The sequence below is a fragment of the Conger conger genome, chromosome 9 (genome assembly GCF_963514075.1).
Source record: "Conger conger chromosome 9, fConCon1.1, whole genome shotgun sequence".
In the NCBI taxonomy this organism is placed as follows: Eukaryota; Metazoa; Chordata; class Actinopteri; order Anguilliformes; family Congridae; genus Conger; species Conger conger.
The window spans coordinates 3253914-3277459 of NC_083768.1; the positions used below are offsets into that span (position 1 = coordinate 3253914).

The 23546-nt window shown below is 41.6% G+C and overlaps 1 protein-coding gene across 1 annotated transcript; it reads right to left on the reverse strand.

The window, feature by feature from the left end:
* Nucleotides 1-5596: 5596 nt before the first annotated feature.
* On the reverse strand, nt 5597-23546 carry LOC133136692 (CMP-N-acetylneuraminate-beta-galactosamide-alpha-2,3-sialyltransferase 2-like). Its single transcript, XM_061254340.1, has 7 exons — nt 23409-23546; nt 13106-13264; nt 11261-11451; nt 9013-9192; nt 8603-8648; nt 8331-8450; nt 5597-5831 (listed from the first exon to the last, which is right to left on the reverse strand). The coding sequence occupies exons 1-7, from the start codon at nt 23544-23546 to the stop codon at nt 5658-5660; spliced, it is 1008 nt and encodes a 335-aa protein (XP_061110324.1). The 3' UTR covers nt 5597-5657.

A 23546-nucleotide genomic window follows, 5' to 3' on the forward strand; every position in this document is an offset into this window, starting at 1 on the left:
GTGTGTGTGTGGTATGTGCTTTACTAAAAAACCAATGGTCTTTTATTCCAGCTGATGAATAATTATATTCTTTAGTTGGGGGTCTGATTGAGGGTGGATAGGCCTATTCAAACCAACTCATAAAAGTTTGGTCAATTCTATCAGTTGCATTGCTGTAACTTCCCATTTGATGGAAGAGCATGAGGTTTCAAACCAGCTGTTCCACACACAGGCATTCCCCTCCTGTCCCAGTAGGGGGCGCCATATCTCTACCAGAGGACAAGGGCATTAGGATAATCAGCAATGTGTACAATGCTTTTTGACGTACTGTAATCATTACATAGTAAAGAGCAGTATTAAACATCACGTCAAATAATTATTCTGATCATAACACAGCTGATGCCTACGCTTGACTGGTACTCACTTGTGCGATTGAAACAGAAATCCTCATTCCCCAAACTCTCCCATGCAAAGTTACAGCAACCAAACTTATAAATCGCTCTGGGTGAAATAATCTGATAAAAGTAATTTAAACAGGGGTGTAGTAGAAGGTAAGCGCACGCAAACGCAGTTTGTCCATCTCTTTATGTAAGAAACGAGTTTACGCACCTCTCCTGGAACGTTAACGCATTTTTGCTTGCAATGTAGTACGCTACTCTTTCTATTCCCTTTTGCGCGTCTGGGCACTAGTGATGGGCACGAACGAACAAACGAATATTTTTGAACCAATCTTTCAAATGAACGAAGTGACTCTTGTCTCTTCCGTCAAAGAGCCGTTCGTTTGGCTCTCTGAGCGCCGTTTTAAGTCTCTACTCTAAATCCATGACATTGTTGCGAGCAAAGATCGTATTGTGAGCAGCCACCGAGGACGTGCTCGTATCCATCAGTGCACGAGCCGTTTCAGTTGTATGATGATATATTTAAATTGTGATTTTCATTCTTAGAATCAGGTATTTTGAAAAAGTGAGCAATACTTTTCTTTTTAAAAGCAGTCATTGTGCGTTACATTCAGCGACCAGGGTTACGACTAATTACAAGGCAAGTGCGTGGTTACAAGCGGTAATTGACGGATATTTAATTTTCCTCTCCGTTTTTAAGATAGGAATATTCAGCATATAGGCTAGCTACATAAGTGCCACGAACACTTAGATCTTGAGGACGCACGTTTGACCAATAAAGGAATTGCATCCAGATGAATGCAAGTCTGGGTTTACTCACTCGTCTGTTAATATTACTGTATTTGAACTGACGTCATTAGAATTCATGGAGTGTTGTGAAAACAGCAAGGGCTTACCCACCTTTTTATTCACCACTACAGCCCTGAATGTATTGGAATGTGATGTCTGAACAGCCCCGTTCAGATTAATATTCCTTCTGCCAGAGGAACCAAGCAAGTTGAGCAGCAGAACAGAACATAGAATTTTACACAGAATTAAAACAAAGTTTACACAACACCACAACACACATAGCATCACTTTCTCATTAAGTATGATATTATATGATATCATTATAAATCATAATTACAAGTACGATCACATACGGTGTAAAAATGTTGTCATGTAAACCACCTTCAATTCATCCAGTTATAAATAATTTTGGATGTTTGGATATTACATGACAAAATATATCAGAACAAATGTGCAAGAATGAACATACATTTATGAATCATCATTGGGGCCAGTGAGGAATATCATGTGGGGCGGATGTTGAACCTTGATTAACGTCTGCATAATGTTTGACCAAGACATGTTGGTCTTTAAGAGTTAAGATACAGTACAGTGCAGAAGACTTAGGCACCCTAGACTTTATTATATATTTGTTTGAATTTTCTGTGTGTGTGTGTGTATGTGTGTGTATGTGTGTGTGTGTGTGTTTGTTCGTATAAAAGAACGCATTTGAGATTTCCAAATATTCATTATCCAAAAGATTAAGTAAAAAAAAAACATATTACTGTCAGAATCTTATCTGTACAGAATGTTAAACAGGTGCCTAAGACTTTTGCACAGTACAGTATGTTTGCAGATTGTTCCAGCTATGAGGCTCAAGGCATCTGAATGATGATGTGCTATGAATGATGGGCTATGAAGTCTATAGCTCCTGTAACAAAGTGCAAAGCACTCAAATAAACCATATCTAAGGTATGTAAATGTAACTATTAATTTACATTAATGGCATTTGGCAGACGCTCTTTTAGAATAGAAGACGTATGATAATAAAGAAAAAGATTTTTGGCTAAATATCTACATTTCTATCTATTTTCAATTCAAGCGGCACGGATGGTGCAGTGGGTAGCACTGCCGCCTCACAGCAAGGAGGTCCTGGGTTCGAATCCCCATCGGCCGGGGCCTCTCTGTGCGGAGTTTGCATGTTCTCCCTGTGTTTGCGTGGGTTTCCTCCGGGTACTCCGGTTTCCTCCCACAGTCCAAAGACATGCAGGTTAGGCTGATTGGAGAGTGTAAATTGCCTGTAGGTATGAGTGTGTGAGTGAATGGTGTGTGTGCCCTGCGATGGACTGGCGACCTGTCCAGGGTGTATTCCTGCCTTTCGCCCAATGTATGCTGGGATAGGCTCCAGCGACCCTGTTCAGGATAAGCGGGTTAAGATAATGGATGGATGGATGGATATTTTCAATTCAGCTTTTATGTATACAAGTTAACAAGGACAATTAAAAACTGCATGAAATGACTGGTGATGAAGTTGCAGGTGAACAACATTTCTGTTGTTTAAAATCTGTTGTATTGACTGTTAAAACATGCATAATGAAATCCTAGGAGCATCAGTGCAGATTATCATGCAGATAATGTGATGGATTGCCCAAGAAACTCAATTGTTAAACAGCTCCCACATACAAACCACAGGATTCCACTCACAACCTGAGTGGAGAACCATGACTTCTGAGGGAAACTCTTGTAAAATACAGGAAGCAGTTTGTCTTTTTTGTTGATCCTTTTGTAGAATTGTGCATGTCTCTAAGGCAGTGATGGTCAGTTAGATAGTGAGGAGGCACGATTGGCTCCTAACTGCCCAGTGAGGTCTTTCCCAGAGCTTTTTAGCTTTTAGTTTTTTTGATAGAAACTATCAATTCAGGGTTAGAGTTCTTTATTCTGCAGAAGGTGAGTTGGTTCATGCAACAGGATGTGAAAAGTCTCACAGGACACAAGAATTCCTCAGGCAAATAAGAAGGATGTTCAAAAAAAATATGACAAAAAATATGTCAGTTAAAACATAAACAGATTGTGTTGTAGTACAGTAGTAGGATGGAGATCCACATTCCAAAAGTCGCCTTTGTGTGTATAGATGCTCTTCTGTATATCACTGTTGTAATGTGTGGTTATTTGCATTACTGTGACCTTCCTGTCAGCTTTGACCAGTCTGGCCACTCTCCTCTGACATCTCTCGTTAACAAGCCGTTTCTGTCTGCAGAACTGCTGCTCACTGGATTAGGTTTTTTCTGTTCATGAAACCACCCTTGGAAACCACCATTGGAAAATGGGGACATCATTGTGAGGGAACAGTGTTTGTGATATAGGCCTCACATGGTTACCCCCTAAAATGACATTATAATCCTTGGCTGATACATCACCATGCGGAACAATCCATGAGATTACCATCCACACCAGGTCCATCTCCATGTTTAACAGGTGGCAACAGACGATTGATGGTTCCTTTGGCTTTCTTTGAAAATAAACCCATCCAGACATAACATCCCCATTTCCCTGCTTCCCTGCTGTTCATCCTCGATTATTATTAATCAGATTATTGTCCAAAAAGGGAAGACTGTAAACTGATTGAAAATGTATAAATCATAAACACCCTGACAACCATAACCCACTTCTACATTTCCTTGAATCAATTATGAAGAAAGAAAAAACAGAGACATGTTTGATAATAATGCAGACAGACTCAGATTACACTGATAGTATCTTCTTATTGTGCACGACTGCAAATTAATTTCTGGAAATAATTACAGTGTATTTTCTATTGAAATACTATTTTTTTCAAATGGAGGTTTGGGTCATGTTTGCAGTGGCATTTCAGGGTTAGAGAACAGAGAACTCAAGCCAGTGCATGAAGTGCGTTGGTTGCCTACTGACTTTTGATTTTGGCCTTTTGTCCCTTTATTCTTGCATCCAACACTCGTTATAGTGCTAGGAACACAGGATTTAAAATCACAATCACAATCTCAATCTCAATCACATGAAATTTTACTGCAGTCCATCTATCCATCAACAATTTTATTTTATTTAATTATAATACAAAATACAGTTTGGAATGTGCTGTCCAACAAAAAAAGCTTCTGGTACCTCTCACAAAATGGCTGACTATTTTCTTTCATGAAAATTCACATTAATTCCCGTATGGCACCACCGGTGAACAAGAGATATAAAAAAGTTTTGTATGGACCTTTAGCTGTTCACGTCTGTTTCCTCATATCAAATAACTCCTCACAATTACCCCATGATAACTCAAACTCCTCACAATTACCCCATGATAACTCAAACTCCTCAACATTACACCACAATAACTCAAACTCCTCACAATTACCCCATGATAACTCAAACTTCTCACAATTACCCCATGATAACTAAAACTCCTCACAATTACCCCATGATAACTCAAACTCCTCACAATTACCCCATGATAACTCAAACTCCTCACAATTACCCCATGATAACTCAAACTCCTCACAATTACCCCACGATAACTCAAACTCCTCACAATTACCCCATGATAACTCAAACTTCTGACAATTACCCCATGATAACTAAAGCTCCTCACTATTACCCCATGATAAGTCAAACTCCTCAAAATGAACACCTTTGAAACAGTTAAAAATACATAAATAAATGGCACTTCACATTTTATGTGATAAAAATGTATTAGGTACAAATGTTCAAAAGTATTTTTTTGTACTGAGTAGGGGACAATAAAATATGATACTATAGCTATGTTAAGCTGTCCTTGAGATATATCCCAAATTTGCACACATATCAGTTTGGGGCAAGTTGTCACATGTATTATTAATTGATGTATGAAACACAAAAATCATTATGATACTGTGTAATCAGCAATGAGGTGTCTTGTAATGGTACTAATGCTTTTGTAAATGGATCATTGTACATACAGTACAGATAGCTTAGAGCAGCAGACATGTCCATGGACTACACAAGACAGCCCTTTAGCTGAGTCTGACTTTCAACTGTATGCTTGTATCCAAGGCCAGGCCATTCACAGTATGTGAATCAGAGTTAGTCAGATATTCAGTAGACTGCAACTGCCATATGCCAGTGTCCTGCTGTTGTTAATTTCAGAGATTGTTGAAATGGGGGGCGATTGTTGTTCCGTGATTGTTGTCCTAAATTATTGACAGGGAATGGGGGGTACAGTGGGATGTTGTTCATCACTTGTTCATCGTGGGGATTGTTGATGGCAGCAGAGGTTTGCCACTGACAATAATGGGGGTATCATTGTCAGTGGCAAACCTCTTGGTGGGGGGTGGGGGTGGGGGCAAGATAAATCCAAGAATCCAAGTACAAACATTTTCACATTGACTGAACAGAAAAGGCCCTTGGGTTTGAGGGGATGCCTGAGGTCAAGGCAGAGTTGCTTCATTTCACTTAGAAACATCCACCAAATTCAAGCATTACATTTTCCTATTTCACAGCCAATGGTTCCCCTCATTTCCCTTCAAACAACTTGATTTTTCTTTTTTTACAGGCCAGCAGCTTCAAGGTCATGGACTCATAGTCTCCAGCATGCCATCCGGTTGGCTTTCTACGTGTAAATTTGTTTTTCTCCCAGTAATGCTGCCAGGTTCCGTCCTTGGCTGCTCCAAATCCAAAAACATTCACCTGAGACCAAGAGGATGGAGACAGTTTGATGTTAAACTGAGTAGATTTCATAAATTCCAGGTGTTGGTAGTGACTGTATCGTCATCAACAATATAATTACTATTGTATAGCCTACACCAGTGAGCAATTTATTATGTATTTCTTAGACCTATCTTTTAGACTTATTAAATCTCCTGCTGCTGTAGCCAATCCACTTCGAGGTTTGATGCTTTGTGTGTTCTGGGATGCTCTTCTGCACACCACTGTTGTAATGTGTGGTTATATGTGTTACTGTCACCTTCCTGTCAGCTTTGACGGCTGTGCATGTAAATCCCAGGAGATACGAAGTTGCTTAGATACTGTAAAACCCAACGCTAACCCAACGACGGAATTTAGCGAGGGCTGAAGGTATCAGCGTGCTCGTCCTTCTGGTGTTGCTGAAAGAATACTAATAGGGTTAAAAATCAGTGGCCCCTATGCAGACAGTCTAGATCAGCCAATAAACAAACCACGATACAAAGGCAGTAGTACCACTCTGCCTTCCGCTCTTTACTGGTCTGGACTGACCCAGAATCTCCACAATAGGGCCAATAGATTCACCTTCGTTTATCTGACTCCATTTTAGAATAATAATTTAGATTATTTATCCACATTAGTGGATGTCGTATTTATAATTTTGACTTGATCGCTATAGGAATCCTGTACTGAGATTTACTCTCCGAACAGTCCTCTGCTGGTACCACCGCATGTTACATCGCGCGTAATGTGCACGTCTCACGAACTGACTAGCTATCTGTAGTCATCAGAGGTCGCAGGAATAGCTACTCTTGGGTATATCTGTTTACAGCCTAGGGACCCAAGCAGACCAACCTAGCTACGGCTGTGCTCGACATGAATGAACTACCATGCGGAGGCGAGGGATTTACCATCATAGGTCTACGGGTGCTATACGCCGTGATACATTAAGTGTAAATATTCATCCTCCCTAGACCAGTTCGAGGGGGTAAACCACGCATTCCCTGTATAACTTTGAGTGTGAGTAAGCGAAACCAAACAGATCAAGTTTTAACAATTTATTTTACCAGGCAGGTTACATACACGTAATTGCATACTAGTTCCAAATAAAAACATTACAATGCAAACCAAATTACGGAGTCTTAAAAGTCATACCTGGTAATAAAAGCTACATACGGGAGTCTGGCTACAGACACCCTGTACATAGAAATTACGTGCACGGAGTGCACGGGAGGCTGATTGCATTCTCCCAGATTGCTTAGTTTGTTGTCCTTAAATCCAAAATCTGGCCTTTGATGTTAACCATCTGTAATTTGGAGCCACGCCTCCCCAGGAAGCGCAGGGGGGTTGAGGCACATGGCTTTCACTGGGGCAGAGCTCCACACAGCTTCTCCTGGTTGGTTATGATGTACAGGGTTTGCTGTTGCAGAAATAAAACCATTGCACCAGTCGCACTGAAACAATCAGAATAATACCAAACATGAATATTATCTAAACTGACTTTGTCATGAAACATCCAATGCTGTACACATCATTTAGTGAGTGAGTAAAGAGGGAGAGAGCAATGAAGGGGGGTTCAGGAGAAGGTCAGGGCCTAACAGGCCGTGCCCTCTGAAACCTTCCCGTGCCGTAAAGGATGTTGCCCCGTCGTAACGAGTTTTACGGCTGGAGGCCTGAGTCTTCCCCCACAGGCTCCTGCCCGTATGGGTGTGGAGATAAGGGGGGGTTAATGATGCATGCTCCTAAATTACTTTACAGCCACATATTCCACAATACCAGAGGAAGCCAGCAAGCTGACCAGCCCTGAGTGATAATGCCAGATGTCGGCCTTACAATACTCAAACCACCCTGTCTGTCACCAACAATCATTCTACAGTCAAAGTCACTTAGATCACATTTCTGCATCATTCTGACATTTGGTCTGAAAAACAGCTGAACCACTTGACAATGTCGGCATGATTTTATGCATTGAGATGCTGCCACATGATTGGCTGATTAAATATTTGCATTAAGAAGCTGATGTACAGGTCTACCTAATGAAGTGCTCACTGAGTGTATATGCATGGGTGTGAAACTTTATTTGTGTGTGTGTGGGGTTTTTTTGAGGAGGAAGCAGGGAAGTCGGAGAAGCTTAGGGTTCTGAGTGAGGGGAATAGTTTTGGGAGAAGATCCAGGTTTTTAGGGTATTTGTGTTAGAAATGATAAAACCAACATGAAGACCAGAGAGCTGTCTTTTGGAGAAAAGCAAGCATTACATTACATTACATTACATTATATTAATGGCATTTGGCAGACACTCTTATCCAGAGTGACATACAGTTGATTAGACTAAGCAGGAGACAATCCTCCCCTGGAGCAATCCAGGGTTAAGGGCCTTGCTCAAGGGCCCAACAGCAATGTGGATCGTATTGTGGCTACACCGGGATTAGAACCACCGACCTTGCGTGTCCCAGTCATTTACCTTAACCACTACGCTACAGGCCACCCCCTGTAATATGTGCTTACCTCATCACATACGTGGATGGCGAACATCAAGGTTAAGAAGCCGGTGGAGGGATATTTCCCATGGCGTTCAAGCCACACATCATAGACGTACTTGAAGAACTCAGGGTTGTAAATTAACACCTGTGTTAAAAGGAATCAGAAAAGTCACCGAATGAGCGAAATAGACATACTATATGTAGAATATTGTATAGTCACACACTTGTGCATACACACACACACACACACACACACAAAAGCATTTTGGAACAAAGTGCGACACAAGACTCTTTCACCTTATTCTTGTCTGCATTAATCTTGGCCATCACACGCATACGGGTGCTGTGGAAAACAGAGAGATTTCAATCACCTGCTGGGTGCCACTTAGTCCAATGACTATCCACAAGATCAGAGTCCACTAGTACCCCAGGGCAGGACACTTGGAGCATCCATGGCAACACTGAACCAAGAGCTAATAAAGGAGCCCTTTTTCCCTTTCTTTCTGTCTAGCTCATTTTAGCCCTCACCCTAACATTAAATGCAAAGCGTAATGATGAAAACGGTTGCTTCTTTTTCATCCGAAAACAAAGTGAGTGAGCACCACAGCAGCTTCTGACGAGGGCTCCTGTTTCTCAGAGCTGCATTCAGCTTCTTAGATCAATGTTCAAACACAAATGCATTCCCAATGTAGCCCATGGCCACCTACCGTTTCACAGTGCCTGTGGTCAGAGCACTAGTGATCCACTCCAGATCCAAAGTCTTGAATGGTATCAGCAGCAGACTTGTGTCCTTTTGCAGGTTTGTGGCACTTTCTGGGCACATGACACGATGGGTGGTTCTGTTCCCTAAGTCCTTTTCATAGCCCAAAATGGGAGCTCTGTTCATTCTGCAGAGACAATATATATATATTACTTTTAGAGACTGGCTGCTATGTAAACTAGTCTTGACATTGATTTTAGACAAAGCAATCATGAGAGCTGCATTTATGTGGCCCAAGTTTACGAGACAACCAGGAAACATCATTATGGTTTCTGTAACGTGATGGGAGCAACACTATTGGCACAGAAAATACACTGACTGGTATTCAATTAACATTTCTCCTTCACTTACTAATAAATGCAAGCTTTGTACCCTTTCTTTGATGGATGGAAGAAACACATGGCAGGAATTTTAGCCTAACACTGTCAGTCCCGAAGCAGGCCGAGCTATCCAAAAAGACAAAAAGAATAGAAGAGAGAGAGAGAGTGAGAGAGAGAGAGCGAGAGAGAGGGGGAGAGAGAGAGAGAGAGAGAGAGCCGCAGGGTGTGTTGGGGTCCTCACTCCTGGTCCTGGAGAGCCGCAGAGTGTGCTGGCTTTTGTTGTTACTCAGCACTCAACTGATCAATTAAAGCTGAAATTACACAAGATTGCACCTTACCTGAGCCCTCAATGACACTGAGACCAGCACACACACACACCCTCCATGACACTGAGAGACCAGCACACACACACCCTCCAGGGCTACACGTCCCAAAGCCTTCTTAACGCTACGTTGTTCATAAATTGGACCTTAAGCTGTACCTTAAGGTTTCAATGTGTTTCCCGAAACGTTCTTTGCTAAGTATACCTTCCGTACGTCGTACTTTCGTAAGGTTGGTCTGGACCACTCTTCGCTATACCATAGCGATGTTGTCAGCTCACTCCGCTAGTGGCCACCACTGTTAGTTAGGACTGCAAGCCTCTGAAATCACCTGTTGCTCTTAGTTACATCTCAATCTGTTAAGCAATATGTACACTAATATTTATACAGTTGTAGTTGGCTAATAATATTACTAAAATACCACATTAATGGGACTGTTTTCATGGAAAGAATAAATATAATAAATTATAATAAATAATGTTGCCTAATTGCCTTTTAAATGACATTCATAAACTCATGATTTCACACTCTCCCTGTGGGCTGGAGTAATGTTTAACCATAGTGCTTTCTTTGTTTTGTTTGACACCGTAGTCCTAAAACTGTAAAATAATTTCCACGCCACGTCCTTTAACATTATCTGCATTTTGTTTGCTGTGAAGCTGTGTGACCGCTTCTTTCTTTTCTTTTCTTTTTCGCCGTAGCTTTATGTTGTTTTCGTGTTGGTGCGTTTTGCTTGTTGGTGCGCTTTTATTGAAAACGTCAGCTAATCAGTGAATTACACCAGTAATGTGATGGTGCCTCTCTCCTCATTGAAAAGTCATTTAAGGCAGCATGACAAAGATATTAAAATAATGTAAATAAAACATGACATGGCCAAGAAGGCGTATTGCTAGAGAGCCTAGTGGGGCCAGGCGTGATATCACAAACCGTATAAATAATTTGGCGAAGATTATATTGTAACGGCATGGGGTTCTGTACCTGGGCTGGATGGGAACGGCTACCCGGTCGTGTTTAAAGTTTTTGTTAGAGGGTGTGTCTTGGGGCGGTTTTCAAACAGGTCGTCTGATCTGCTATAAAAAACCATTGTCGCCCGACCATTTCGTCAGTCTGCGAATGTTTGCTGTGAGGAGCATTACTGTTAGTCTGGTCTAATAAAACAAGCTGCCTCAGTCTTTCCTCAGTCTTTGGATCCAGCGCTCGCTACAATATATACGGTTGGATAATTTAGTTTGTAAGTTTGAACTTCTATTTATATGTTACCACTAGTCGTGATAAATGAAATGTTTTAAAGTATTCCTGCAGTGTTTTATTCATAAATAACACTACTTTCTCTAATAACGCAATCAAGCAGTCGCGGCATGGAGTGCATAATCGATCACAGACAGGTCGATAGGCCTAGTAATGTCGCACGTAGAAGCTATGCCTTAAGCAACCGCCTAAGGGATAGTTCGGAGAACACGCCTAGGAAAGTAAACAACTTTCGTAAGGTATACCTTTCGAGTCTTCGTAAACTGCTAAGAGACACCGTTATTGAAAATCAGGCTGAATCGGTCACCTTATGATGAAGTCATTGGAGTCAATGAGGGCTCCGTAATCGGATCCGTTGAGGTTCCCAGAATTCCCGACTACAGCGCAAGTCCTGCAGCGATTGGGCCCTGAGTCGTTGTAATGTCCGTTGCCAGGGACGACCTTGAATAGTTTCCGCACCACATCTCCGTAGTTGGCATTTTGCTTAGTCTGTAGCCTCTGGGGACACAATAAAGACACAGAGACTCTCAGCTGCTCGAGAGTCAATCAGCAAGAGCAACGATAGCTGCAGAACAGAACAAAACATTCATTTGCATAACCCCAGGCGAATGAAAGGTTATGCTGTTTTAAAATTTTTAAATACAGCATAAATAACCGCGGTCGAGCTGCACGCCTGTTTTCCGTTCTGGTTCCCCGGAACGACTTGCCTACCACTGTCAGGACAACAGAATCCCTCCCCCTATTTCGACGCAGATCCCTCCTGATTTCCCCCCACCCTTCCGATATCCCTGTTGTCTAACCCCCCCCAAAAAAAAAAAAAAAAAAAACTTGCACTTACGATGACTGTATTTTTTGTTTAGAACAGCACTTCATGTGTATTTTACTAGTTATGGATGTGATGCTTTAACTTGTGGAAGGACCTATGCACTTGTAAGTCGCTTTGGATTAAAAGTGTCTGCCAAATGACGTAAATGTAAATGTATGCTGCTCACTGGGTGTTTTTTTGTTTTTCGCACCGTTCTCTGCAAACTCTAGAGACTGAAGTGGAAATCCCAGGAGATCAGCAGTTTCTGAGATACTCAAACCACCCTGTCTGGCACCAACAATCATTCCATGGTCAAAGTCAACTAGATCACATTTGTTCCCCATTCTGACATTTGGTCTGAAAAACAGCTGAACATCTTGATCACATCTGCATGCTTTTATTACATTACATTATTGGCATTTGGCAGATGCTCTTATCCAGAGCGACGTACAACAAAGTTTTATGGATTTAGTTGTTGCCGCACAATTGGCTGATTCAATATTTGCATTCACAAGCTGGTGCACAGGTCTACCAAATAAAGTGCTCACTGAGTGAATATTGGTGATTGTAGTTTTGCTGGTGATCATATTTGTACTTCATAATGTTCGGTTTTGAAAGTGAACTCATTTTTTTAAAAGTTGCAGTTTAATGCATTCATGCTGAACATTTGCTTTAGGAAATGACAAACATGAACAATATTTTTAACAATGGCTAAAATTTACATTTTTACAAATGTACATGGGGGGACACTATTCAATGCAATTCTATTTCATGCATTCGACATTCATCACAACAAAACTCAAAGCCTCGCTTCATTATATACTGTTCAACTATTCAGCATTCATCACAACAAAACTCAAAGCCTCATTTGATTATATACTGTTCAACTATTCAACATTCATCACAACAAAACTCAAAGCCTCGCTTCATTATATACTGTTCAACTATTCAACATTCATCACAACAAAACTCAAAGCCTCATTTGATTATATACTGTTCAACTATTCAACATTCATCACAACAAAACTCAAAGCCTCATTTGATTATATACTGTTCAACTATTCAACATTCATCACAACAAAACTCAAAGCCTCATTTGATTATATACTGTTCAACTATTCAACATTCATCACAACAAAACTCAAAGCCTCATTATTTTGTTCTTATTATTCTTTTTTTCTGTTCATTTTTATTCACATTGCATGTATGACTTTCCTTTCCAATAAGATATTGCTAAATGTATGTCGTATGTTTTACCATGTTTATAAAACTGTAAAAAGTTGTCCCCTGAAGTGGGGGCTGGCGGAGGGATGAGATGAAAAAGAATCCATGTTTGTGTGTGCTTACCTGCCACCAGTAATAGGTGCTCTTCGGAAGTATGGCGTTCTCCTGCGACAAGAGCGGCGATATGGACGTGTTAAAGCGCTTCATGAACCAGGGGTCTTCATCCTCAACAGAGATGCACTGGCGGCAGGCACACAGTGCCCTGGAGACGGGTTTGTCGGACTGCCGGTAGTCAAGTTGTAATAAGTATGATGACAGATTGCTGTAGCTAAATAAAACTAAGGTAGCAGCACAGCTGCAGAACAGCACAATCAAAAGCTTGCTTTTCAGATGCTTGAGGCCCACCATTTTGTACATGATATGTGTTTAGATACTGGAAAGTTGTTCTCAAAAAGAGGGAGAGCTTCCTCATTGGAGGGTTTGACTTAAGACGAGGGTTTGAAAGGATTGTATCAGAAACAAAGTGCATGACCCATTCAGGCAGGGAATGTCATCCTTTTAGAACAGTTCTCAGATGCACAAAACCTGCACAGTAAGTCACGTCTGAATAGGAGGGAAAATGTGACGGTTTGAAGTGCAAGCTTGTGCTTCCTGTTAGAGGGAGGGGTCCTGCTTTCTTCTTTTTGACTGAATTAGGTGGTGAAGAGATGGTGAAGCTGCTCTCTGCTGGAAATCACCCACCTAGAAAGAAAACAAAGGAGGACTGATTACACTCAACATATCTATGGTACATATCAGTAATGGACCTGGAGCATTTCCCAACAGAGGGGATTGCTCTCCGTAGAATCCTTTGGAGCACACAACTGACTTAAATATTACCAGATTATTTAAAAACCCAAAATACATTTATCTTATTTCCAACCTGAGACTGCTACACTCAAGGAAAGACAAACCTTATTTGGTGTACACCACATATTACTGCCTTGGGCCCATAAAATGCCCATACTACTTCTAATAAGCTACCTAAAAGGAGATAAAATAATAGGTAGATATTGCACATGATTATAGTTAGATATCGCACATGATTATAATTCGATATTGCAGTGGTTATAGGGAGATATTGCACATGATTATAAGTAGATATTGCACATTATTATTGTGGGACATTGCACATGAGTGTAAGTAGATATTGCACATTATTATAAGTAGATATTTCACATGACTATAAGTAGATATTGCACATGATTATAGGTAGATATTGCACATGATTATAAGTAGATATTTCACATGACTATAAGTAGATATTGCACATGATTATAGGTAGATATTGCACATGATTATAAGTAGATATTTCACATGACTATAAGTAGATATTGCACATGATTAGTTAGATATTGCACATGATAATGAGGCCACACCAGGCAGGCTAGTGGAAACAGCCTGTGCACATGTGATTTGCAGTTTTCCATGTCTCTTTCCTCATTTTATGTGAGATCTACAGTCCCCTCCAAAAATATTAGAACAGCAAGGTCAATTTCTTTGTTTTAGCTACACACTGAAGACAATTGAGTTGAAAAGATGTACATCATCCGATCCAAATTTCATCTTTTATTATATTACCTATTTTGTATCAGACCACCCTATTTTCAGTTGAACAAAAGTATTGGAACATGTCACTGACAGGTGTTTCCTGTTGTCCAGATGTGTCCTGTTAGATTGATTTGTTAAACAATAAATAGGTCTGAATGCTTACTCTTGGTTTTAGCCTTGGGTTTTGCCTGTGAAGACTGCATTTGTGTTAGAAATAAACATGAACATGAAGACCAGAGAGCTGTCTTTGGGACAAAAGCAAGCCATTTTGATGCTTAGAAAAGAGGGGAAATCCATTGCACAAGCATTGGGGATAGCTTGTACAACAAATTACAATGTCCTGAAAAAGAAAGAAACTGCTGGTGTACTGAGCAACAGACATCGAACAGGTCGACCAAGGAAAACAACAGCAGTTGAGGACAGAAACATTGTGAGAGCTGTGAAGAAAACCCCCAAAACATCACAATCAAACAATCTATGCAGGGCTGGGGTGAAGGTGTCCTAATCAACTGCTCAAAGAAGACTTAGAGAGCAGCAATAGAGAGGCTATACCACAAGATGCAAACCACTCATCAGTAGTAAGAATTGGAAGGCGGGACTACAATTATGGTTTATGGGTATGCAATGTAATGGGTGTGAACAGTTTTGACAGCTGCCAAAATTAGAGGTGTGAACAGTTAAAACTTCAAAATATGTTCCGTAACTGTAGCCAAGAAATACAGCCGGGGGACAACTAGTGCTCTGTACAATTACCAACAGTGCTAGAATGTTGTATATCTACACTCAGTGAGCACTTTATTAGATATTTATTAGACTTATTTTTTAGACTTCTACTGCTGTAGCCTATCCTCTTAGAGTTATGACGCGTTGTGTGTTCAGATTTGTCAAGTATTTCACAAATCTTTGTAATTCAATGCAAATATTAACAATTACTATTATTATGATTCTTCTTCTTTTTCTTCTTCTTCTTCTTCTTCTTCTTCTTCTTCTTCTTCTTCTTCTTATTATTATTATTATTATTATTATTATTATTGCTGCGATTGCTGAAGCGCATCAACAGGAGTTAATCAATTCTGACTTCTGTTTACAATTTAACAATTATTACATCTGTATCAAGATATTCCAAACTGCATAGACAACTATTGCCGGACATAGTTTCACGTATGCAAAACATGCCAAAAAAAAGCATCTGCAAAAAAGCAGGTAAAAAAATAGTGTTCCATTCCAAATCTTTAATGAAATAAATAGGCCTACATAATAGTAATTAGTAAATAGTGTCAGGCTGAATAAAGAGCCAGACACTAACCAAAATCTCTCAGGTGAGATGTCAGCCTCTTCTGTAACTACACAGCAAAGCATTATCTGGCCAGATTCAACAGGAAGAGCCACCAAGTCACCTTCATTCAGGCTAGTTAAGTTTGGTCACTTTTGCTTTGTTGTTTGTTTGTTTATTTGTTTGTTAAAATAAATAAATAAATAAATTCAAATAGGCCCTGGTCCTTATCTTTGTTGTACAGGTAGCAGTTGAAATTGTACTTCCCTCTAGGGTCTTGACAGCTGCCAAAATTACAGGTGTGAACAGTTAAAACTTCAAAATATGTTCCTTAACTGTAGCCAAGAAATACAGCCAGGGGACAACTAGTGCTCTGTACAATTACCAACAGTGCTAGAATGTTGTATATCTACACTCAGTGAGCACTTTATTAGATATTTATTAGACTTATTTTTTAGACTTCTACTGCTGTAGCCTATCCACTTAGAGTTATGATGCGATGTGAGTTCAGAGATGCTCTTCTGCACACCATTGTTGTAATGTGTGGTTATTTGCGTTACTTTCACCTTCCTGTCTGCTTTTTTTTTCTTGATTTTTTTGTTGTACCATCCTTTGCAAACCCTAGGGACTAGTGTGCGTGAAAATCCCAGGAGATCAGCAGTTTCTGAGATACTCAACCCACCCTGAATGCCACCAGCAATCATTCCCACAGTCAAAGTCACTTAGATCACATTTGATGTTCTTCTGTGTCTTGCTGTGCGTAATGCACAATCTGTGTTATTTGTTGTATTTTAAGCCATTTTGGCCAGGACTCCCTTGTAAAAGAGATGTAAATCTCAATGGGACCGAGTAAAATAAAGGTAAAATAAAAATAAATAAATAAAATGTTTACACAAAAATAATGTTTGGTTCTCACAGAATGGCCAGACTGGTTCTAGCTGACAGGAAGGTGACAGCAACTCAAATCACGCTGTGGGTATCAGTTACAGTTACATTACAATAGTGACATAGAACATCCCAGAACACACAACATGTTGAATGGCGGATGAACTACAACAGCAGAAGAAATATCTCCAATAAAGTGTGTATACTAACTATAGTCTATTTGCAGACTCCTGCTGTTCACATGGTCTTCAGTGAAGCACAAGATGATTTTGAATCTAAAAAGTATAATTTCCGAAGCTCCTCTGTAACCTAACGTATGGCAGTATCTCTAAAGTTTGTAGAAAATGCTGCGGGAAAAAAAACGTTTTTGTTCGTGAAAACTATTTTTATTCAGTGACCTCTTGAAGTGGCGCCTTAACTGATTTTAAGTCTGCTCGGGCACAGATTATTTTAACTACAGACTTCAGAACAATGCTAATGGAGATAATCAATTAATCAAGCAATTACCGCTACATGGTTCGAAATAAATATAGGATATTATTCGACATAACAAGATAACTATAGGATACTATAATAGAACAATGTGCACGTGTCCATATAAGACACGAATAGTCAATGCATCAGTGTTGAGATACTAAATGATATGAATATCTTGACACTTAATATATTGCCCACTTACTTCTGATCTTGGGCTGCCCGCACTTGAGAAACTGATAGCCTATGCAGTTATTCCATAGTCAACGCATATGTCCATCATGCCACAGTAGCGCTGATAGTGTACGGATAAATGGAGCCTACAGTAGAGTGACGCTCCATCGCACAACAATGCTGATATTTAATAACCTGTGGCGGTAACGCCCCCTTATAGCGCTGCATTGAAATGGCCCGACTTATTATTCTACCTATTGTAAGTGGCAACATTTTTTAGGTGATCACAAACGGTGCCTTTACAATTTAACCCTCTAAAGAGGTTCGGGTCTGTGGGACCCGTTTTCAATGTTTACTAAAATAAAAATGATACAACAAATTTTTTTTTTTCAACCTTTGACTCATAACCCTTGGCTCATTTTCTGTGAAGAACATGTAAATGAACTCATTTTCATTGAGTACACACTGTGCACCCCCCTGCACATTTACATTACATAGAGGCGTATAATATACGTATAAGGTTTGCTGTGTACCTTTACCTGGTCTTCCTCCTATCTTGGACTATTGTGTGTGTGTGTGTGTGTTTGTGTGTGTGCGTGCGTGCATGCATGCATGCTTGCCTGCGTGCATGTGTACTTCCCCTTTAGATTATTAGATTTAGATTTAGATCCACACTGTCAGACTGTGCCCCTCGTGTGGTGTGTAGACATTGTGTTCAATCAGGGCCGTTTGAGTAACGACTGGGTCTCTGAACTGAAGTCCAGTGAAAGGGCCCTACAGTTTTTTATGACTGGACTGCATTTGCCCCCTCCTTGTGGCTGGGCCCCAGAAAGCTTTGCTGTTTTCCGCCTTATTGTGGGCATGTGTTCATTGTTAAATTTGTGTTCTGTATCCTAATTTCAATTTTATTTAAATCAATAAACACCAATATTGAAGACAGCCTTCTCTCCTTTATATTTGTTGAAGAAAAACATGATTTATTCCTCCCAGTTTTGATTATTATTGATTTGTTTGACCAAAATCACATTTCATCACAAAAAACGAATACTAATGAATGTGATGTAGCAGGGGTAAATGGCACATATTAACCATGTATGCTATATGTTATGGTCTATATTGCTTGTAATGAAGATAAGGTCAACATCAGTCGTCTTATTTTTACATAAATTGTTATGACTGTATTGTTTTAAGACCCCAGTAATGGTATCGGTCCACCAGACCCGCGAAAAGGTCCTGAGTAACAGAAATATGTCTGCCGCAATCGATGTACGATCAATAATGGCAAAAACTGCCAAAATGTTTGCCTACCGATAACGTCTTTTCACAAATAATGATGTACAAAGTTGCACCCTGGGTGCGGATTCGTGATCAGTTTCACGTTTTATTGTACAGTAAAGTTAGAACTGCCCGGGAAATCTGATCTGATCTGTTCTAGATCTAATTGAGGTCAACTTCTCTCTGGAGCTAACAAGGCGCATTAAAAGTCGTATTCACACTCAAACGGTTAGCTAGGGCATATCATGTGACCAGATTGGTAGAATATGTCACCATGGAAAAAACTATTGAATACGAATAAACCCGGATCCCGGATGTGCGACTCTCACACTATTACTTGCCAGGTTGTCCTTGTACAAATGTGTCCTTAATTGATCTCCCTGGTTAAATAAAGGCAATAATAATAATCATACAAATTGCGGCTGTCACTGTGCGAATGTGACAAAATGTGCAGGCGCAACATATCCAACCTCCTTAAAAGAAAGGACAATGTTTAAAAGATTTATCCTGGTTAAATTGTTATTTTTGTTATTATATCAGTTTTTAAGGCTGTCACATTTTAATCAAATGTTCATCCGTTTTTTTGAATGAAAAATGAAACCCAAAAAAATTACCCGATTAAAAGTACATACATAAATAAATAAACCCCAAAAATGACGAGTCTCGTGTAGGAGAGGTTGGTTGGCAACTATTTTCCGGTACTTTGAAGGTCATAGATACAAAAATGTAACATTAAAATGTTTGCTTCCCTGAACTGCACTCATCTATTAGTTTTAAAAATCACTCACTTTTTTGTGAGGTAAACGTTTCAGTTTTGTTGTATCAAAAGTAATAAAATTCCTGAGTTCTATTTAGTAGAGATGGGAATCAGCTACATTTTGATAAGATTTGAAAGTATGTGATGAGTGACGTCATATTTTGGGCGACATCGTGATGAATTTCACAATGTAGTCCGGGTGTGTGCCTATACACCTGTAGGCGTGTGCCTATACACCTGTAGGTGTGTTCCTCGGATCGCGCTGCTTACCTGCTTACTTCACCTGTCCTCGCCACACTCATATATTTATGATATTTATTTTCTCCCATTGGGTATTTGTGCTTTCTTGTTCTCATTTCCATCCATCCATCCATCGTCACCCGCTTATCCGGAGTCGGGTCGCGGGGGCAGTAGGCAAAGCCGGGTATTCCAGGCGTCCCTCTCCCCAGCAACGCATTCTAGCTCCTCCTGGGGGATCCCGAGGCGTTCCCTGGCCAGGAGAGATATATAATCTCTCCAGCGGGCTCTGGGTCTCCCTCGGGGTCTCCGCCCAGTTGGACGAGCCCGGAAAACCTCCAAAGGGAGGCGCCCGGGAGGCATCCTAATGAGATGCCCGAACCACCTCAATTGGCTCCTTTCGATGCGAAGGAGCAGCGGCTCTACTCCGAGCTCCCTCCGGATGTCCGAGCTCCTCACCCTATCTCTAAGGCTGAGCCCGGCCACCCTACGGAGGAAGCTCATTTCGGCCGCTTGTATACGCGATCTCGTTCTTTCAGTCACTACCCAAAGCTCGTGACCATAGGTGAGGGTTGGGACGTAGATCGACCAGTAAATCGAGAGCTTCGCCTTCCGGCTCAGCTCCTTCTTCACCACAACGGTCCGGTGCAACGCCCGCATTACTGCTGACGCTGCACCGATCCGCCTGTCGATCTCACGCTCCCTTCTACCCTCACTCGTGAACAAGACCCCGAGATACTTGAACTCCTTCACTTGGGGCAAAGACTCGTTCCCAACCCGGAGGGAGCAATCCACCGTTTTCCGGCAGAGAACCATGGCCTCGGACTTAGAGGTGCTGACTCTCATCCCGGCCGCTTCACACTCGGCTGCAAACCGCTCCAGTGCGTGCTGAAGGTCACGGTCCGATGAAGCCAGCAGAACCACATCATCCGCAAAAAGCAGAGACTCCCATGACACGGCCACACAAAGACCCAGTTACCTCGCCCGGAAAAGGGAAACCGGGGCCCCCTGCTGGAGCCAGACCCGGGAGGGGAGCTCGTCGGCGAGCGTCTGGTGGCCGGGCCTTATCCCATGGGGCCCGGCCGGGCACAGCCCGAACTGGTCACGTGGGGTCGCCGCCCTGTGGGCTCACCACCTGCAGGGGTCGGCATCGGAGTCGGGTGCTTTGCCCAACGGGCAGTAGGCAAAGGCGGGGATCCGGGCGTGCTGATCCTCGGCGTCGCAGACTGGTTCTGGGGACGTGGAACGTCACCTCTCTGGTGGGGAAGGAACCGGAGCTAGTGCGGGAGGCGGAGCGGTACCAACTAGATATAGTTGGGCTCACCTCCACGCACAGTACTGGTTCCGGAACCAAACTCCTGGAGAGGGGCTGGACTCTGTTCTTTTCTGGAGTTGCTCAAGGTGAGAGGCGCCGGGCGGGTGTGGGGATACTCACAAGCCACCGGCTGAGCGCCACTGTGTTGGAGTTCCACCCGGGGAACGAGAGGGTCGCTTCTCTGCGACTACGTGTCGCTGGGGGGAAGGCTCTGACTGTCATTTGTGCGTATGCTCTTTACCTTGGCAGGGTTGCTGGCGGGGTCATGGGAGTTTGCCCATCCAGTCCACATGTGCTTTGTGAACTTGGAGAAGGCTTTCGACCGTGTCCCCCGGGGAACCCTGTGGGGTGTACTGCGGGAGTATGGGGTACCGGGGCCGTTGTTACGAGCCATCAGGTCCCTGTATAACCAAAGTGAGAGCTGTGTCCGCATTCTCGGCACAAAGTCAAGCACGTTTCCGGTGGGTGTTGGACTCCGCCAAGGTTGCCCCTTGTCACCGGTCCTGTTTGTGGTATTCATGGACAGGATCTCAAGGCGCAGCCTTATTTGTTGAAATAATTTATATTGGTTGCTTCATTATTTGTAACTGGAGCTTTTTAACAGTGTGCACAACATTTGTGGACATTAACATTTGTGCATTTACAACAGAGACCTTTCAGTTGCTGCCACATGATTGGCTAAATATTTGCAGTAACAAGCTGGCGTACTTGTCTACCTAATACATGTATAAATAGTATTTCATAAAATAAAAATAATAATGGAAAGGGAGAGCTTATTCGATTTGTGATGGAGTTTATTTATTTGTTTGTTTATTTGGGTCCCAGTCATGTACTTTAACCACTACACTACAGGCCACCCTGTAGAAACAGGTCTCACCAAAACCACACATCCTCATACCTCATCGCAGGCCAGGGCAGGACACTGTAAGTGTTCCAAGGACAGACTGTGTGGAAGCTCTGACTCATTCGGTATGTCTAGAAGGAGGCATTGGAGCTTTATTCAGGTCCAAAACCGCACATTAAAGTAACACGTAGTAGCACATTGCTAACTCATTGCATTTATTTATCCACAAATGACCACTTGAGCCACGTACAATATTTAGCTACAATACTCCCAAAGTGTCTGGAACGTATAAATAGCTCAGGTGTAAGTTATGCCATTTCAATTAAACCTTGTTTTGTTCCTGGAAGGGGGCATTACCGCAACAGGGTAGGCTAATTAAAAGTCCGATACTCTTGTACCTGCGCCGCCAGTTCAGAAGTTAATTCATCCGTACGCGACCACTGCTACTGGGGCACTACTGTACAAAGAGCCCTGGGAAAGGGAGCCACAGTAATCATCGACCAGTATGAACGGGATATATTTTTATTGTGGTTTCTTTCCTTTGTGTTAAACTGAATGAATATGGAATGACTCCAACGGATATCAGTTTTGCAAGTACGGGGAGCCCGATATCTGAAGTAAGTGGGCTATGATCAATTAATATCGTGCAAAATGGCACAATCTCACCACAGTCTGGAGCCCTGTCTATGATGGGGCAAGTTGTCACAAGAGCACACCTTCAACTTAACTTTCGGTAACTCTGTACTGAAATAAGATATGAGGATGTAATGAATACAAAATATGTGCCTGGGACATGATTTTTTCATTCGGTATGACGCATTCCTTTGTGACGTATTGCACGTGAACATGTAGAGTGAACAACAGATTAATTTGACAGATCTTTAAGCATAAACACCAATTTTTATGTAATTTCCGTACTTTTTCCTTGAGTGTCTCAGGCTGTGTGCATCATAGGAATTCACACTTCCACCTGGAAATAAGATAAATATATTTTTGGCTCTTGAATATTACATTAGCTAGCTAGCTGTTATTTAGCTGACGCTTTTATTAGTTAATTAGCTAGACTACGCAGGGGAGTGCATGGATTCTACAAAGAGCAATCCCTCTGTTGGGGAATGTTCCAGGTACATTACTGATATGTATAGATGGAGCAACATGCTCAATCCTCCTTTGTTTTCTTTCTAGGTGCGGAATTTTAAGAGCAGTTTTCAATGGTGCTGTTGATGGAGGGTGCCTGTCTCATGTTTCTGCTTCCTCCTTCGGCTTCAAACCATCACATTTTCCCTCCCGTTCAGACAATGGTTGTTTTTTAATCTGTACCTCTAAGCACATTACATGCATTTTGCCAAGCAGGAAATGTAAACTACGCGCATTTAGCAAACCTTCCAAATCCTCGTCTGAAGTCAAACCCTCCAGTGAGGAAGCTTTTTTTAAAAAAAAAAAAACTCTTTCCAGTATCACAAACACAACGCATATCATTTACAAAATGGTTGACCTCAAGCATCTGAAAAGAAAGCTTTTGATTGTGCTGTCCTGCATCTGTGCCATTGCCATCATTATATTCTGCTACAGCAGTACCCCATCGTGCGTATTACGGTTTACCGTCCGGTGGTCCGACAAACCCGTCTCCAGGGCACTGTGTGCCTGCCGCCAGTGCATCTCTGTTGAGGATGAAGACCCCTGGTTCATGAAGCGCTTTAACACGTCCATATCGCCGCTCTTGTCGCAGGAGAACGCCAT

Bases quoted from the DNA above. Each gene is read 5' to 3' on its own strand.
- LOC133136692 (XM_061254340.1), bottom strand. From the start codon at position 23,546: ATGGCGTTCTCCTGCGACAAGAGCGGCGATATGGACGTGTTAAAGCGC. The intron at 13,265-23,408 runs GTAAACCGTAAT...GACTACCGGCAG, and splicing joins GTTTGTCGGACCACCGGACG to TCCGACAAACCCGTCTCCAG. The intron at 8,451-8,602 runs GTGAAAGAGTCT...CTTTTAACACAG, and splicing joins TTAATGCAGACAAGAATAAG to GTGTTAATTTACAACCCTGA.